General features: G+C 44.4%; 1 protein-coding gene across 1 annotated transcript in view; it reads right to left on the bottom strand.

Annotated features, from left to right (window-relative positions):
• The window catches only part of STK26 (serine/threonine kinase 26), a 39,424-nt gene extending 26,195 nt beyond the window's left edge, over positions 1-13,229 (bottom strand). Inside the window, exons 1-2 of the mRNA XM_053374664.1 lie at positions 13,140-13,229; positions 12,463-12,613 (exon numbers count right to left, since the gene is read on the bottom strand). Coding sequence (XP_053230639.1) covers positions 12,463-12,504 — 42 coding nt within the window. The 5' untranslated portion in view covers positions 12,505-12,613; positions 13,140-13,229. The remainder of the gene's footprint in view (positions 1-12,462; positions 12,614-13,139) is intronic.
• Positions 13,230-16,918: the final 3,689 nt, after the last annotated feature.

The following is a 16,918-nucleotide window of genomic DNA, read 5'->3' as shown; positions in this document are numbered from 1 at the left end:
GCATTAGTGCACTGAATAATGTATCCACCTGTTCTGTAAACCAGCAAAGCCTTAGCATTTCCCAAATGAAATGCAATACACTTATCTAGGCTGGTATCTCATGGCTATGAACAACCAAGGGTTACTCTGGTAGCAATATACATTTGTGAATATTGTGAAGCAACTAGACAATGATCCAACACTGCTAGAAAAGCTGGACTACCCGTGAGACATGGGTCCAACGCCTAACAGAAAATAATGCCAAACTCAGCGCTGCAAGTGGCACTACTCTAGTGACAGGTGCCTCATTTGCAAAAGGGGAAGAGTCCCTTCTATGCTTCAGAAGGCCATTAGTTACCTTTAATCCTGGCACCTACTCATGTAGAAAGTAGATTTAAAATGCTAAAAGACTGGAGGTATATGCTCTTTTACTGACTCTACATGCCATAGTAGGAATCAACCATCTGTGAGGTACTAAACCCTAATAGTTTAAGGCAGTGGTTCCCAATTATCTAACTACTGAGGACCCCATTTTTCAAAAGCAAAGCCAAGGACTGCCTGTTTTTGAAAATTTTGATATCTATAGTAGTTTTTGTTATGTGAATGGTGCCACAGACCCCCTAGATGGGTTACGCTGGCCCCTTGAGGTCTGCAGACCACGAACTGGGAACCACTGGTTTAAAAAATAATGTAATTTGCCTTCGCTTGCAATTCTACAAGGAGTAACTGAATAGTCCTGAAAAGTGTTTTGCACTTAAAACTACAGCTGTCGTTTTCTGTGAAAAGCAGAAGTTTGGCATGTACATAAACTCTTACATCAGCCCTCAAAACAGGAAGGTTGTTAGCAATATCTGTCTGACACTGAGCAGTCTATGCAAAATTAATTTGTGTTCTCAAGTCTAACAAGTTAGCAGGTCTCAACATCACAGAAACATCAATCAAAAGTTAACATGACTAGCTGCTCCAGGTCATACAGGAACACCGAGCTGCCTTCCAGAGTGGGTTGTCTGAGGCTGCAAATTAAGAACAATGTTTCTACCAGTCTATATCTTTGTGAACACCCACTTCAGTCAACACTGTTTGATCCTCCCTGCTATAATGCTAAATAACCTAAAACTCAAGAGGGAAAACAGTGCCTTTTCTCCTGACAAAGCAGAGTTCAAAGCTTGATCAAGAAGCACATAATTATTTACATGAAGCACTTTACTTTTATAAAACGTACAACAAATCATTACCCTTCATTACAACAAAGCACATAGTCTGCAAGTTTAAATGAATATTGATTTCTTCCCCAATTAACAGTTTTCAAGGGCTCTCTACTCTGCTCTCTATTTCTTTGGAGCCAATACTGCAACTCTGACTACATCTGTGTTGAAAAGTGTCCCAATAATTTTAAAGGGATTTAAACCCAACTAGGTATTCTCAGGATTACAGCATTAGCCCTCTCACTAGCGTCTGATTGTATGCTAGAAATCCTTTTCTTAGTTCTATTTCTTTCCAAACTAGTTAAAATGTTCCAAGTTATTTTTGTTATCTTTAGAACTATAATTAATCTTTCTACAGATTAAGTATTCCACATAAACCCATCAGAAGTGGTGATCTTTATTTACATCTTATCTGGAGCATGTCATCTTCAAAAGGGTGGGGTTTTTTTGGGGGGGGTGTATTTTGTAAACAAGTTTCCCTCAGACTCCACAAACTTCTGGAGTTATGAGCAAGAAAGAATGGCTAATTTCATTCTGAAGGTTTTGTATTATTGCACCACTTTCTCTAACTGACAATAATTCGACTGCGGCAGACCAACACAGCTACCTACCTGTAACTAGTGCGCATTTGTTACACTTCATATACTTAATATTTGCTGCTTTTACTAAAGGAGTAAGTCTGCCTTCATTTTTTGACTATACTCTTTAAATATTTCTATTGTGACAATTGCAGTGCCCTCTGAAAACAGCTTTAAAAATAGTATTCTACTGACCTGTTCTTCAGTATCAATATTAGCCTCCAAATTCCTATCGGCCAAAACCGGAGGTCTGTGTGCACATTTTTGAGCTATAAACTCCAGTTAAACCTGAAGAACCATCACAGACTGAGAGCAAGCTGTGAATTCCATCCCATCACATGCAACACAACTGGAGTGTTGGCCAGTTTCCAAGCACAGCCTTTGCATAGATATGCCAACAAACATGATTTCAATCTGACAGATATCGCTAAAGGCTGAAGGCAAGTTCTAATGTTTCATCCAGGAAAAGCTTAGTTCTTGAATGTTTTGGCTCCCAAATGCCACAAACCCTGAGTGTTCCGGTTTGCAAACTATTTTTGGAAGCCAAACGTCTGATGGGGCTTCCGATTGGCTGCAGGAGCTTCCTGCAGCCAATCAGAAGCTGCACTTTGGTTTCTGAACCTTTTGGAAGTCAAACAGACTTCCGGAACGGATTCCGTTCGACTTCCAAGGGATGAATGTAATGTGAACCAAGGGCTGTGAAGCTGCTACATTTTCTGGGGATGCAAAGTCCCAACACAACTCCCTCTTCAATTGAACAAGTATTCCTGTACTCCTTCAAACCCATCCAGAATGGCATCAATAAGGTTGGAATCTCAGTATCCCCTCATGGGTAGGTGGTTGGCATGTTTACCTGTTCAGGAAGTTATCTGTTCAGGATGGGGCTGCACTGGCTCTGAAGGAACAAGTGTATTGCTTGGAGTACTCCTGAAAACACATTTGCAGCTAGAAGTCCAAGTGTCCTCTGTGGACAGGAGTGCCTTTTATGAGCTTCATCTCGTTTGTCTGGAACTACAGCTGTTCTTGAACAGGGAAAGCCTGACCACTGCAGTTCACCAAGTGTTGGAAACCTCAAGGCAAGATTACTGTAATGTGCACTATGTGGGGCTGCCCTTGGGTCTGGGTCAGAAACTCCAGCTGGTGCAGAATGTGGCACTCAGACTGCTGAAAGGAGCTCCTAGTTGAGAACACATGAAGACATTGTTAAAACAGGAGCACTAGCTGCCCATTTACCACTGAGCTGGGGTCATGGTTCTTGTATGGATTTACAAAGCCTGAACAACTTAGTTGTAGAGTGCCTCAAGAATTACCTGAACCCTTACATCCCAGATCGATCACTGAGATCACCTGCAGGAGCATCGCTGGTCATTCCCTGAGTTGGTAAGGCTCATTTGATAACAAGAGTCTTTATTTTCATTGGCTCAGTCCTGTGAATACTCTGCCAATGGAAATTCAGCAGACACCTTCTGTGCCATATTTTTAAAATGTCTGCTACAAACTTTTCTACCCTGCCAGGCCTAGCTATGCCAGGCAATTAAGAACACATTCTTCTACAATGGTTAATTGATGTCTGTTTTTAACATTGTTATGGTTTTTATTGTACAGTTTTATGTTTTATTGCTGTAACCCACTTCTATATATTTTTATAGCATAGCAGTGCATAAATATTTTTATTTTTTTAAAAAAGAGTACCCCTGATGGGATAAAATGGCAGATAGAAAGGCACATCTACCCACCCTCCAAATTTTGTAAAAGGAAAGCTTATATATTATATTAGTGAACAAGCCACTTCCAGGGCTTCTGATTGAACTTTCAGTTCTCCACAGCCAGAAACCACATTTATGCTTAAATGAGCCTATTTTTATTGTCAATCAGCATCTCATTGTCAAAATACTGAAGTAGTTCAGAATTCAGTTAATAACAGTAGGTATGTCAGATCCAAATCACAGACAAACTACATTACGCTACCCAAGACAACTCAGCAGGCTGGAATGATTTAAAATTAGATACGAATTTTCAGTATAAATATGCCAGTAACCTCTACATATGTAAGGAACGCAGGTTCCATGGAAGGGACTAAGTCAAACACACACAAAAACTCCTGTGGCTCACCACAGAGCACAGAAAAAAATCAAAGCAAATACACAATGGAAAGATCAAAGTAAATGCATATACAGTGGTACCTCGGGATGTGAACGGGATCCGTTCCGGAGCCCTGTTCACATCCTGAATAGAACGTAAGACGCAACCGTGCAGGTCGCGTTTTGCCGCTTCCATGCATGCGCGTGACGTCATTTTGAGCGTCTGCGCATGCGCGAGGGGCGAAACCTGGAAGTAATGCACTCCGTTACTTCCGGGTTGTCGTGGAGCGTAACTTGAAAACGCTCAACCTGAAGCACATTCAACCCGAGGTATGACTGTAGTCCTGTTCACATACTGTTTGTGTGCACACGCTATACTGTTGTAACCAGTCTCAACAATCTTTGGAAACTTGAGTACTTTGAGAGGCAAGGGAACCCCTTCAGAAAACTCTTAACACCATCAAACTTACAGTTCCCATGAATCTCTGAAGGAAGTCATGACGGTCTTAGGGTAACCTGATTTAAATTTAATACCACCTTCTTTAGAGTTCTGGACAAACTAAGCAGGAATTATTCTATTTCAAGCTCCTTCAAACAAGTCCAACATTATGTAGTAAAAGTTGCAAGTACAGGTGTCCAAATATTTCCCATGGTCCTAACTTAAATATACCTATGAGAGAACATTCAAGTCCAGATCTGTTTACACTTCCTGAAATCAAGCTACACGCACTTCCATGCTACACCCATCCTTGAAGAAACATTTGCTTTGTGTTATGCGCCTTCATTTAAAAGGAAAAAAAGTCATCCAATAACTCTTTATTCTCTGCAGCTATATAAAACCAAAACAGAGAATACTATTAACTCTATGCATATCTAGGTTAAGCTACCAGCTATGAAGTAAAAGGAAGTGTGCTATTACATAAAGTTTATTGCCAACTCTACAAAGTTTTTCCTGGAATTCAGCCCTGCCCAAGAATAATCACAAAATCAAAGGGAGAAAATGGAGGAATATATTTTTAGGTTTGAAAAATGAAAATTCACTTCCAATTTGCTTGCAGCTACTCATGTATGGTGAGAATTGCCTCCATTCAAGGAGGCTAATGGTGAAAAATGGGTTCTTCCCATAACCCCTTCAGAAGATCGAATCAGGATTCAGTGTGACCATAACAGATTGAAAAGTTGGGCCCAAACTAACAAATGAAAGGCCTGGAAAAAACCCAGAAAAATTGGGGGGAAACCAGGTTTTTCCCTGTTTTTTTCCAAAGCCAGTTTTTCATGCGGGGGGGGGGGAGGGGAGTTCGATATACTTTGAATATGCCACACACTATTCCCCCCTCCCCATTTTTCCTGGTAAAAAATGGCTTTGGGAAAAAAACCCTGTCCCCCCCCCCATTTTTTTCATTTTTTCCCCAGGTCTTCCAGCACCCACACTTTGGAGCTCCCTGCTGCCTGACACCAGACAGGTGTTCTCACTGTACTCTTTCCAGCAACTGCTCAAAACATTTTAGTTAGGGCCAGCCCATCTGAACACGTAGAAGCTGCATGCAATTTACTTCCTTTTAACCACTGCTGACTTTAATCATATCTGAATACAGTGGTACCACAGGTTACATACGCTTCAAATTACAAACACTTCAGGTTACAAGGTAACCCAGAAGTAGTACCTCGGGTTGAGAACTTTGCCCCAGGATGAGAATGGAAATCGTGCTCCGGCGGCACGGCAGCAGTGGGAGGCCTCATTAGCGAAAGCGCGCCTCAGGTTTAGAATGGTTTCAGGTTAAGAACAGACTTCCGGAACAAATTACGTTCATAACCCGAGGTACCACTGTACTCTTAAATACCTGCCTTTAACTGTGTTTTATCAATCATTTTAATGTTCTGTTGTATATTTTTGTAAACTGTTTAGAAAGCTCTCTTACCATCATGCAGTTTATAATATATAATAACAAATGCAATTTTAAAAACACACACACACTCCTTTTCCTTTCAAACAGAGTTTGAGCCTTAATGCAACATGTTATTCAATAACTGGATGTTGGTTACTTCTGGGCCTGGCATGCAACAAATTTGCCTTACGATTAGCCCTGGCTGACCTCAAGTAGAGATGGGAAGGCCTGGAAAACCCCCGGAAAGAACAGGTTTTTCTCTATTAATTCCCAAAGCTGTTTTTTAGAAATCCATGAGAAAAATGACAAAGAGGAAGAAGAAATGGAAAATGATAGCAGTAGTTCAGAAAATGAGATAGAATAAACTGCATGTATATGTTGTGTCTTCTGTTTTTTGTCTTTTTTAAAGCACTACTCAAAGGGTAGACCTTCTATGGAGCTTAAATATTGAGAAGGATCTTAACTTTATTTGCTATTGGTGCTAAGGTGCAAATCTGATTATTTTTTATGTTGATGGTTTTTTGCTTTTTGCTTTTGAGGGAAAGGCGGGTGGTTACCTGTTTTATTGCAAGCATAATACTTTTATATACACTGCGTTTCATGCAATTTGTAAAACTACTCCACACTGAACTTTTTTTTCAATTTTTCCAAAATTTCCATTTTTTCCAGGGGAAAACAGGGGGAAAATGTTTTTTTCTCTTGGCTTCAAAATTTCTGGAAATTTTACATCTCTAGTCAGGAATAATAAGACAAATGCACAAATAAAGGATGGGGGATACCTAGTGTCCTGATCAAGTGACATCACAGTATCGCTCTATTCTGCCTTGGTCAGACTACACCTGGAATACTGTGTCCAGTTCTGGACATCACCGTTTAATAAGCTGTTCAGTTTAATTAAACGTTCTGCCCAGCGCCGAGGGCCTTCTGGCGGTTCCCTCATTGCGAGAAGTGAGGTTACAGGGAACCAGACAGAGGGCCTTCTCAGTTGTGGCGCACGCCCTGTGGAATGCCCTCCCTTCAGATGTGAGGGAAATAAGCAGCTATATTACCTTTAAAAGACATCTGAAGGCAGCCCTGTTTAGGGAAATTTTTAATTTTTGACGTTTTATCATGTTTTTAATATTCTGTTGAGAGCCGCCCAGAGTGGCTGGGGAAACTCAGCCAGATGGGCGGGGTATAAATTAAATTATTATTATTATTATTTTGACAAGCTGGAGCATGTGCAGAGAAGGGCAACCAAGATGATCAAGGGTCTGGAGAACCAAGCCTTATGAGGAACCGTTGAGGGTGTTGTGTATGTTGAAATATTCTTTGCCAAAGTAACACCCTCTGTTTGAAAACCACAGTCTCAAAGTCACATATAGATAACTTAGTTACGTCTAACCACATTGCCAACTTCTAATACCTGCAGGACTTGGACAGTGATCTTATGTATGTATTTATGTGTGTGGGTTTTTGTATGTAAATGTATATGTAAAGGTAAAGGATCCCTGGACAGTTAAGTGCAGTCAAATTTGACTATGGGGTGCAGTGCTCACCTCTGTGTTCAGGCCGAGAGAGCCGACATTTGTCCACAGACAGCTTTCTGGATCATGTGGCCATCATGACTTAACTGCTTCTGTCACAACAGGACACCGTGACGGAAGCCAGAGCACACGGAAATGCTGTTTACTTTCCTGCTGCAGGGGTACCTATTTATCTACTTGTAGTGTGTGTGTATGTGTGTGTGTACACACACACACAAGCACCAATGCAAGCAGAGAAGTCTCTGCCTAGAAGAGCTTATAATTTAACATTCTACACAGGGGAATAATTTGAGAAAAACGTCACGTATGGTAAGAATGTATATTTAGCTACTGCTGAGAAAACCCATACCTTCCTCTAAAACTAGGAACTGAGGTTTGAAGAGCTGTAGAGGGTGGTAGTAGTGTATTATAACCAAGGAGGGAAGAAACATTATCTGTTGTTTCCATTTTTGTTCCCGCTGGTTTTAATCTTACCATGACATTTTAAGTTGTACTTTAAATTGGCTTAGGTCCAAGATACCTTAGGGACCAGCTTCTCCCAATAGCCAACCTACTACCAAAGATGTGATGGAGAAACTCTTATCTAGGTCCCAACCATGGTGTACGTTCAGCTGCTGGTGCTGAGTGAAAGTGCCTTCTCCATGGCTGCTCCTAAATTAACGAATTATTTCCATTGAGAGGCTTGTATGCACCCTGCCAAAAGCTTTTGCCATACAATGAAGCACTTTGCTAGGCAGGCAAGACAAAGACCACAGATATTTAGCAGGCAAAAACCTTGTCAGAATTATTAAAAAGTCTTTTACCAACTGGTAATCATCCATCATGCAGCAACATGTTCCACAGCCTTGGTGCAGCCACTGATCATTTCAATTTCTAATCTTCTACCTACAACATTAGAAACTGAAATTATCTGCGGCTGCACCAAGGTTGTGGAACATGTTGCTGCATGTTGGATGAAGAACATACCATGAAAAAGTTGCAAGCTGTCACCTATTAAAGTCTCTGAAATGTTCTTAGATATTGGGAGTGGGAGAAGGGAAGAAGAGGACTGCACGAAACTTGGAAATTCAAGGTCTGCAACGAAGTTTAATCTTAATGATATTGGTAGAAAAGTTTCAAAGATCACCCTGTCCCAACATGAGCAAACCATGTAAAAAAACCAGAATCACAACAGAATCAGCTGAAGGATCACTGTGCCCCTTATCACAGAATTCACAGAAGAATTCAGCAACAACTACAAAAGTATTTGTTTCAACAGTTGAATGATTCCTCTGGGCCCCATCCAGGAAGGCAGATTCTCTTACAGTATACGCAGCACCAAGATCCTTTGTCACTTAAAACTCCCCATGAATAGCTATCAAATACATTCTGCGAGTATAGACCTATGCTTTAAACATAGAACTGTGAAAGGCAGCTTCCAAGATCCACATTTTAGCACAGAAAATCAACAAGCATTTGGCTTTTATTAGACTGTGGGTGAAGCAAGGTGAGATGGGTTGTATAATTCTATTCTTCATGGAAGCACTGCCATAATAAATCTGTGGGAAGCAAATTGTGGCAAGAACCATGGATGAAGCCAATAAATCTGATTTCAACTCACTTGAACAGCATTCATTAAATAAAGGTATGTTTTGGGTATCAAAAAGTACTGAATAGTTTCTACAGTCACCACAAAGCTAGGTGTCTACAACAGGGGTGGAGAACACACCAGACCTCTTTACCCAGACCTCAGGAACCCTCCCCAGGCCACATCCCTCACCAGTTCTGCTTTGTGCCGCTTTCTACTGTTTTAATATGGTTGAAATGTGTTCTTCAACTATGATAATACTTTGTTTGCCTGGACAGAAAGATGGTTTTTGTATGGCTGAAATTTAGCCTACTGAACAAAGGGTTTACCCTGTCTACTTGTATGTCTGGCCCAATGTTAGAAACTCATATATGAAAGCTATGAGCCAAATGGCTCCTGGAACCTGGGTTACAGGCACAAAAACAGAATGGCTAGTCGCCATTTCTGCCCCCCAAAAAACTATGGTTTGGTATTACATCTCAAGGAGCCCATTGTGTCCCACTGTAATCTTTCAGATATGGGCAAAGCAAGGAAGTCTGAAATAGTCAAAGCAGACTGAACATTAAACTAGAGAAAGCAAAAAGGTATAATTATATCATTAACAACTAATAACTCCAGACTCAAGACAACTTTGGTCCACTGTACCCAAACATACACTAACTTGCAAACTTTCAAGCTTATGGATTACTAACTGCTCATCTTTTTAACATAAAACTTACAACACAATCCTATATGTTTCTACTCAAAAGTTAAATCCACTAAAGTTCAATAAGACTGACTTCCAGGAAATTGGGTAGAGGGTTGCAGCCTTAACATGAAATCTAATGTCACAGGAACAGAGGATGTTACTTTATACCACATCAGACCAAGGGTCAATCTGCAATATTATGAATGCTGACTAGTTCATCTAATAGATTTCTCTACCTGGAAACACCACAGACTGAACCCAGTAGCATATGGTGGTGTGGGCCACCAGTGCTTGCTTACTTGACCTTCTGGCAGGTAGGCTATCTCTGTTTACTGTGGGGAAGAGTGGAAGGGGCAAAGCAGTTGAGAGGTTAGAACTGCCTAAATGTACTGGAAAGATTTGGCTCTGCTGGTGTGATTGTACATAGCCAAACGACCCGCTGCTTTGTCCCTCCCAGGAACCAGCAGCAACCACCTGCAAGGTCAGGTAAGCCCCACTCCCCTGTCTGCTAGCGAATGAACTAGGAAACTTTTGTACGTGAGGCAGGTGCTCTATTACTGAGCTACATCCGTTCCTGACTTACAACTGAAATGCTACCTAATATACTGGTTCAGTAAAAAATAGTTACCATATACAGTTAAAGTTGTATCTAAGCGATACTGGGTGGTTTATGAAGGAAGATTAAAAAATCCCCCTCCCCCCCCCTCTCTCACACACACACTATTCTTTTAAAACAAGACATGTAAAGAAGATGGATCTAACTATGACAAAACTGAGACATGACATTAAATGGTTAAAACAATTGGAAACACTAAAGTTCTGAAATTATGGATTTGTGGGCAAGTCAGAAATTGTTGGGCAATAATCAATTTTATAGTAGGTTAGAAACCAATTACCTTGCCAAAGTACCAAAATCTAGAGCAAGATCTTCAAGCTGTGTCAGTTTCTAGCCACCTTCCAAGGAGCTCATGTGATTTTTTTTTAGATTAATTTATAGTGGCCAGCTCCTTGATGCATATGATGGAATTAGAGAAGAATGAAAGTAATTGGAGGGTTCATTGACCTTTTGAGATATGCTAGATTTAGATGATAAAAGAGCGCAAAGGAATCAGAATCTTTTGATCCATAAAGAATGTAAAGAGATAAAACTGGTCAACAAAAGGGAACCCAAAGCAATAAAACCTACTGGTCCTACCAGAGCACCCTTGGTTGTTGTTGTTTTAAAAAAACCACAGGTCCTTTTGATGGGTTTAGTGGCATTACACAAACACCCAACAGATTAGCAAATAACTAGCGGGAAATGCATCACACTCAAGCACATCCATCCACACGTATACAGTTCCAGAATACTAGCTGCATTCGTCTGTGACAACAAAATGACAAAAAGTACTTCCTTTATTTAAATTCATGCAAGCACCACGGACAGACAAGTATTACTTACAGGTATAAATCTTGACCCAGTTGTAATGTTCCCATTACTGAGTGCACATTATGGAATGCACAACCTCCATATTAGCACCCCCCCAAAAAAAATTCCTGGTTCCTTAACTGGGAGTCTATCTAGCAATAGAGACCAAATAATGCTTAATGTTCAATAAGACTATCAAAACACTTTTTCATGCTCAGAGGTGGTGCATGCAGCAGTGAGCTGGCCACATAAATCCTACCTTAGCATTAGTAAAAGTGTAACTATTTTATAATCTATTTCAGTGCTCACAACAAGACATGGCACTTAAAAAGTCCAAAACAAAGCACAGCTTTACTTCCTCCACTAGGGAAAGTGAGTAAAAGGACAAGATGGAGTACAAGATAAGGTACTTGCTGCAAGATAAGGTACTAGTAACTCTACTGAAACATTCTGGGGTTGGCCAGTGCTTGGTGCAAACAAGCTTAAGCGTGAATTTGGCAGGAGCAGCTCAGCAGCAGTTTAAGGCTGCTGACAGAGATGTTCCATGGCCAATAGCAACTCCTCAGATGTTTTTGCATGTTTCAAGCATGAAACAAAAGCATGCCACAAAGAAGTAACAGCTTCCTCTTCACATCCCAAACCTCTTCTCCCTTCAACAATGATAGTGAATGTTGAATGTGCAAGTGTATGTCTAGAACAAACACCATTAGATGTACTGATGGATAAGTGTTTAATACTTATTGTATTTGTTTAAAAATCAATTTTATTTATATACAGTCGACCCTTGGGTTACGTACCTCTCTGGATACGTAATCTTTGGGTTGCGAAAGTGGCAAACCCGGAAGTATTTTTCTGGGTTTCACCACTTGTGCATGCATAGAAGCACTCTATCACACTATGCGTGTGTGCAGAAGCGGCGCCGCTGGTTACAGATTTTTTGGGGTACGCACGGACCTCTGGAACGAATTAAATCCCTATCCAGAGGGTCCACTGTGTGTATACAGATCTCTACAGTCATCATGATGTAGGCAGAGCCTGTTGGAATTTATTTAATAAAATGTATATACCATACCTTTCTTATTTAATAACATGTATATATTTGACCAAACTGCGGGAGGCAGTAGAAGACAGGAGTGCCTGGTGTGCTCCGGTCCATGGGGTCACGAAGAGTTGGACACGACTAAATGACTAAACAACAACAATATACCACTTGGTAAAGTTTCTAAGTGGTTTAACATGAATGAAAAGTGGTAAAAACGTAGAGTCACCTCTCAAGTGCTCCTGGACTGAAAGAACATCCCCACTGAGACTTTTCCCAAAATCGCCCTCAAAAATATATACGCTCCCCCCCCCTTTGCCATGTCACTCTTGGACTTCTTGCAGATTTGCTCAATGGACAGGCTGAAAGGCACATTAGTGACACCTAAGAGTACTAACGGCAATTCACTCGAGCAAAGGCAAGTCAAAACCTGGGATGCAGCAACTGCCCCAGTGAAACCCACCCTCCCCCACCCAGCATGCTTTTTACCACAGCCCTCTCTCACCTGCATACCAGGCACCTGCATGGCGACGGGGGAGTGGGCCATGGTGATCTCAACCCTTCCTTTGGTCTCTTCTTTCCTCCTTGCAGAGGCCTCTCCTCCTGCTGCCGGGTAACCACTGCCTCTGCTATTACTGTTTCAGCTGCAACGGAGCCTATGGGTGGAGGGTAGGGGAAGGAAGCAGAGCATTAAAACACCTTCAGCTGCACCTTCTCCAGCTCTGCGGACCTCAACACACTCCTTTGCTGACCCCGCCACCATCCTCCAGCCCCTTCTTTGGCTCTCCCTCCAGACTACTGGTGCCAGGTGGAGGTGAAGTAATTCACCACAAACACACATACTCCGTTTTAAAGCCACCTCTCTCCCCTACCTCGGCCACCCTTCCGCCCCAACCAATCCTCAGATTTCTTCCCCCTAGGTCCGCTCCTATACCTCACTCTTTCTTCTCAGCCGCCAGCTGCCTCTACTTTGGAGCCCCTGGTCTATCGCGGGGGGAGGAGGAGGAGGAAGAGGAGGAAAAGGGCACCCCCGCCCGCGCACTCACTCAGCTGTCAGATTTTCCACTCTGAGGCCTCTATTTTCCTGCCCCCCCCCCCGCTCAGTCTCAGCCCCATCCTGCCCCCCGCCCCGCACCTTCCACGGAGCTTCCCCGCTTGTGTCCCGTCCCTTCCGCGGCCCACCTCTGCTCTTCTCCGCGCTCCTCGCGCTCTCGCCTTCCGGGCTAGCGGCGTGAAGGAGCCATCGGCCAGGCGGCGGCGGTCGCCCTGCGGCTGCTGCTCCTCGCGGCCTGCCCGGCTCCGTCGGCGGGTGCTGCTGCTGCTGCTGCTCCTCCTCCTCCGCCGGCGGCGGCGCAGCAGCCCATGACCCGCGCCCTCCGCGGGGAAGCAGCAGCGGCTCGGCGGCGGCGGCGGCGAAGGAGGTGGGCGCAAGAGGAGGAGGCGGAGGAGGAGGCCCCGGCGGGCGCCAGGCGGAGTCGCCTCAGGAGGACGCCGCCGCGGCCATGTTGGCGGGGACGGGGGAGAGGAGGAGGCGGCGGCGGCGGCGGAGGCGGAGGCAGCGACCGGAGAGGCCGAGGCAGCTGCCTCCGCGGGGCCCGAACCCTCGCGCTCTCCCGCAGCTCCCTCGCTGGCGGCGGCGGCGGCGCGACGGCGGCGGACTCCTGCTTCCCAGTCGGCCCAGCCAGGCAGCGGCAGAGACTGATCCGCGGCCTGCGTCTCCGCAGCGTCACCCTCCGCCCGCCTACGGGGAGGGGACACCCGCGGGGGAGGGAGGAAATTGGGCCGCGGGGGAGGGGAGGGAATCGCGGGGTGGGGGGGGCGGGGGCCCCAAGTGCGTTCGGGGCGCGTGCGAGTCCTGGCTGAGAATGGTGAGGGACGGGGGGTGGGGTGGGAGGGGGTCCGAAATGGGGGCGGGGAGGCTGTGAGGCGAAGGGTGAGGGAAGCGGGGGGGGGGAGCGCTGAGGGGGAAATAATGGGATGCTCTGGTGGAGGCCGAGGAGGATGTGAGGAGGACTGTGAGCGGTGTGAGGGGCAGAAGAATGAGGGGCAGCTGGAGTGGGGGGTGGGGTGCCCATAATGGGGGCACCTTGGCGCGGGTGGGGGACGCTGAAGATGGATGTGAGGAGGATTATGAGGGACACGTAGGACTGGGGGGAGGGGCAGCTGAGGGGAAAATGGGGTGTGGGGTGTCCTGGTGATGCTGGGGGGTCGCTGTGGTGGATCACTGTGGTGGATCGGAGAGCGAAAGGGGCTCAGGTAAACTGGGGTGGGGGGAATTGTGAGGGGCAAAGTAACTGAGGGGAAATGGCAACTTGGGCTGAAGGGGGGAATGCAGTGGGGGGTCAGGTAAGAGAGAATATTGTGGGGGGGGGCTAATGGAGGCCTAATTGGGGAATGCGCTGGGGAAATTGAGGAAGTTCAGGGGTGGGGGTAAGCAGTGTTCCAAAGGAAAGTGGGGCGCAGAGGCGTGGGTGAATTGGGGTGCTGAGAAGGAGCGGAGGGGCAGGGCATGGGAGCTCAAAACAACAAGTTTTAATGGGCTAAAAGAGAAGCCATGGGGGATGTTGGGGGAGTCGTAGGCTGTACTTCAGGGAAAGTAGGGGACACCCGCGGGGAGAGGGAATCTTTGATTGTAATTATACACATTGCTTTGTCCAGAGTTACACTGGAAACATAGAGAGAGCCCTGCCCTCAAGGAGCTTACACTCTAAGGATGGTGAAGGGACAAAGCCTGGTAAAAGCCCTGTTGAAAAGGTGGGTTTTGAGGATGGGGGCTAATGGGGAAACTGGGATCCATAGCTGAGTGAGCTTGGCCTGAGAGCAGTATTGGAGGAAGCTGAGAGAGATTTGGGCCTTTAATTGAGTGAGCTGGAGGGAAGGTGCAGAGCCTGAACTTGGGAGGAGCATAGAAAAAATGGGGATCCAGGGGAATCGAGAAAGCTGGAAAGCTGAAAGTGTGGGAGCATGGATGGGAAACCTGTGGCCTTTAAGATGTTGGACTCCAGTTCCCATCATCCCCAGCCACAAGAGGCCATAGTCTGGGATGATGGAAGTTGTAGTACAGCTGGAAGGCACCTTGAATGGTACTGAAAGGGAGCACATGTCTTCCAATTTTTTTTAATTGGTACCCACAGTGATTTACATGTGCAAAGGATGATTGCATCATATATTTATTTATTTATTGCATTAAAAGTTGTTTCTGTTTTATATTCCACGTTGCTCAGGTGGGATACAGGCCTTCCATCCTCACAACAGCTCTGTGTCATAGGTTAGACCAGGGGTTGCCAACCTGCTGGGCATGAAAGCTTCTGTTGGCGCTCCAGACTCTGAGCTTTCATTTAAAATAGAATTAAGCCCTCTTAGAAAGAAAGTTATGGGCAAAATTTACAGGTGACTTCCAAGTGATTTCTGTGAGATGAGAGTGGTATGGCTCCCTTCTATGTTTTTTTACTTGTACTGAAGAATGCTCTATTGTTATTATATAGCAACAGCATCGGTGTGCATATGCAATCTCCATAATTAGGAGCAGCAGGGTATAGCTGACTTCCCATGGTAAGCAAAAGGTTGTCAGAGGTAGTTGTCTCTTGTGATTTTGTGTGTCACACACTCCACAGCAGCCATTTTGTGTTATGCCATGCCCCCTTTGTGGTAGTAATTTTGTGACAGGCACCTCAGCACTCTCTCAAAATTTGAAATGTTCCCAGTAGTCCAAAAAGGTTAGCGACCCCTGGTTAGACAGAGAAACTGGTTACAGTCACATTGGGCTTTATGGCTGAGTGAGGATTTAAACTGCGGTGTGCAAGAGACTTAAATAAGAACAGGAAAATCATAGAATCATAGAGTTGGAAGAGACCACAAGGGCCATCGAGTCCAACCCCCTGCCAAGCAGGAAACACCATCAGAGCACTCCTGACATATGGTTGTCAAGCCTCTGCTTAAAGACCTCCAAAGAAGGAGACTCCACCACACTCCTTGGCAGCAAATTCCACTGTCGAACAGCTCTTACTGTCAGGAAGTTCTTCCTAATGTTTAGGTGGAATCTTCTTTCTTGTAGTTTGGATCCATTGCTCCGTGTCCGCTTCTCTGGAGCAGCAGAAAACAACCTTTCTCCCTCCTCTATGTGACATCCTTTTATATATTTGAACATGGCTATCATATCACCCCTTAACCTCCTCTTCTCCAGGCTAAACATGCCCAGCTCCCTTAGCCGTTCCTCATAAGGCATCATTTCCAGGCCTTTGACCATTTTGGTTGCCCTCCTCTGGACACATTCCAGTTTGTCAGTGTCCTTCTTGAACTGTGGTCCCCAGAACTGGACACAGTACTCCAGGTGAGGTCTGACCAGAACAGAATACAGTGGCACTATTACTTCCCTTGATCTAGATGCTATACTCCTATTGATGCAGCCCAGAATTGCATTGGCTTTTTTAGCTGCCGCGTCACACTGTTGGCTCATGTCAAGTTTGTGGTCAACCAAGACCCCTAGATCCTTTTCACATGTACTGCTCTCAAGCCAGTACAGTTTTTTTTAAAAAAAAACACCTTGCCCTTTCCACTTTCGTTTCTGCCTAGAAGTAGGGCTGTTGTGGCCCTTGGATACAAGAACATAAATTCCCAATTCCAACCCTTACTCCACCTTTCCTTTCTGATTAATACTAAATGTTGATGGTGCAACATGTTTACTTAGGAATCACTCCCAAATAAGTATGCACAGAATTGTTGCCCAAGCCTAAAAAAACCTGACATAATCTGAGAGGATGCATGAAAATTTGCTTCCTTTCCTTTTTTGACTGACAAAAAAACATTCTGAATAACTCGAAAGGCTTATATATTCTTTCACCAATGTAAATTAAGCAAATAAGACATCTTTTAAAAAGTAAAAAAGAGCCCTGCTGGATCAAACCAAGGCAGGTCCATTGTCTTGCTTTCCTGGGTCATAAACCAGATGCCTCTTAGGTTTA

This window comes from Podarcis raffonei, chromosome Z, assembly GCF_027172205.1.
Source record: "Podarcis raffonei isolate rPodRaf1 chromosome Z, rPodRaf1.pri, whole genome shotgun sequence".
Taxonomy (NCBI): Eukaryota; Metazoa; Chordata; class Lepidosauria; order Squamata; family Lacertidae; genus Podarcis; species Podarcis raffonei.
Note: the sequence above shows the minus strand (reverse complement) of the source record. Positions and strands in the feature narration are given on the sequence as shown.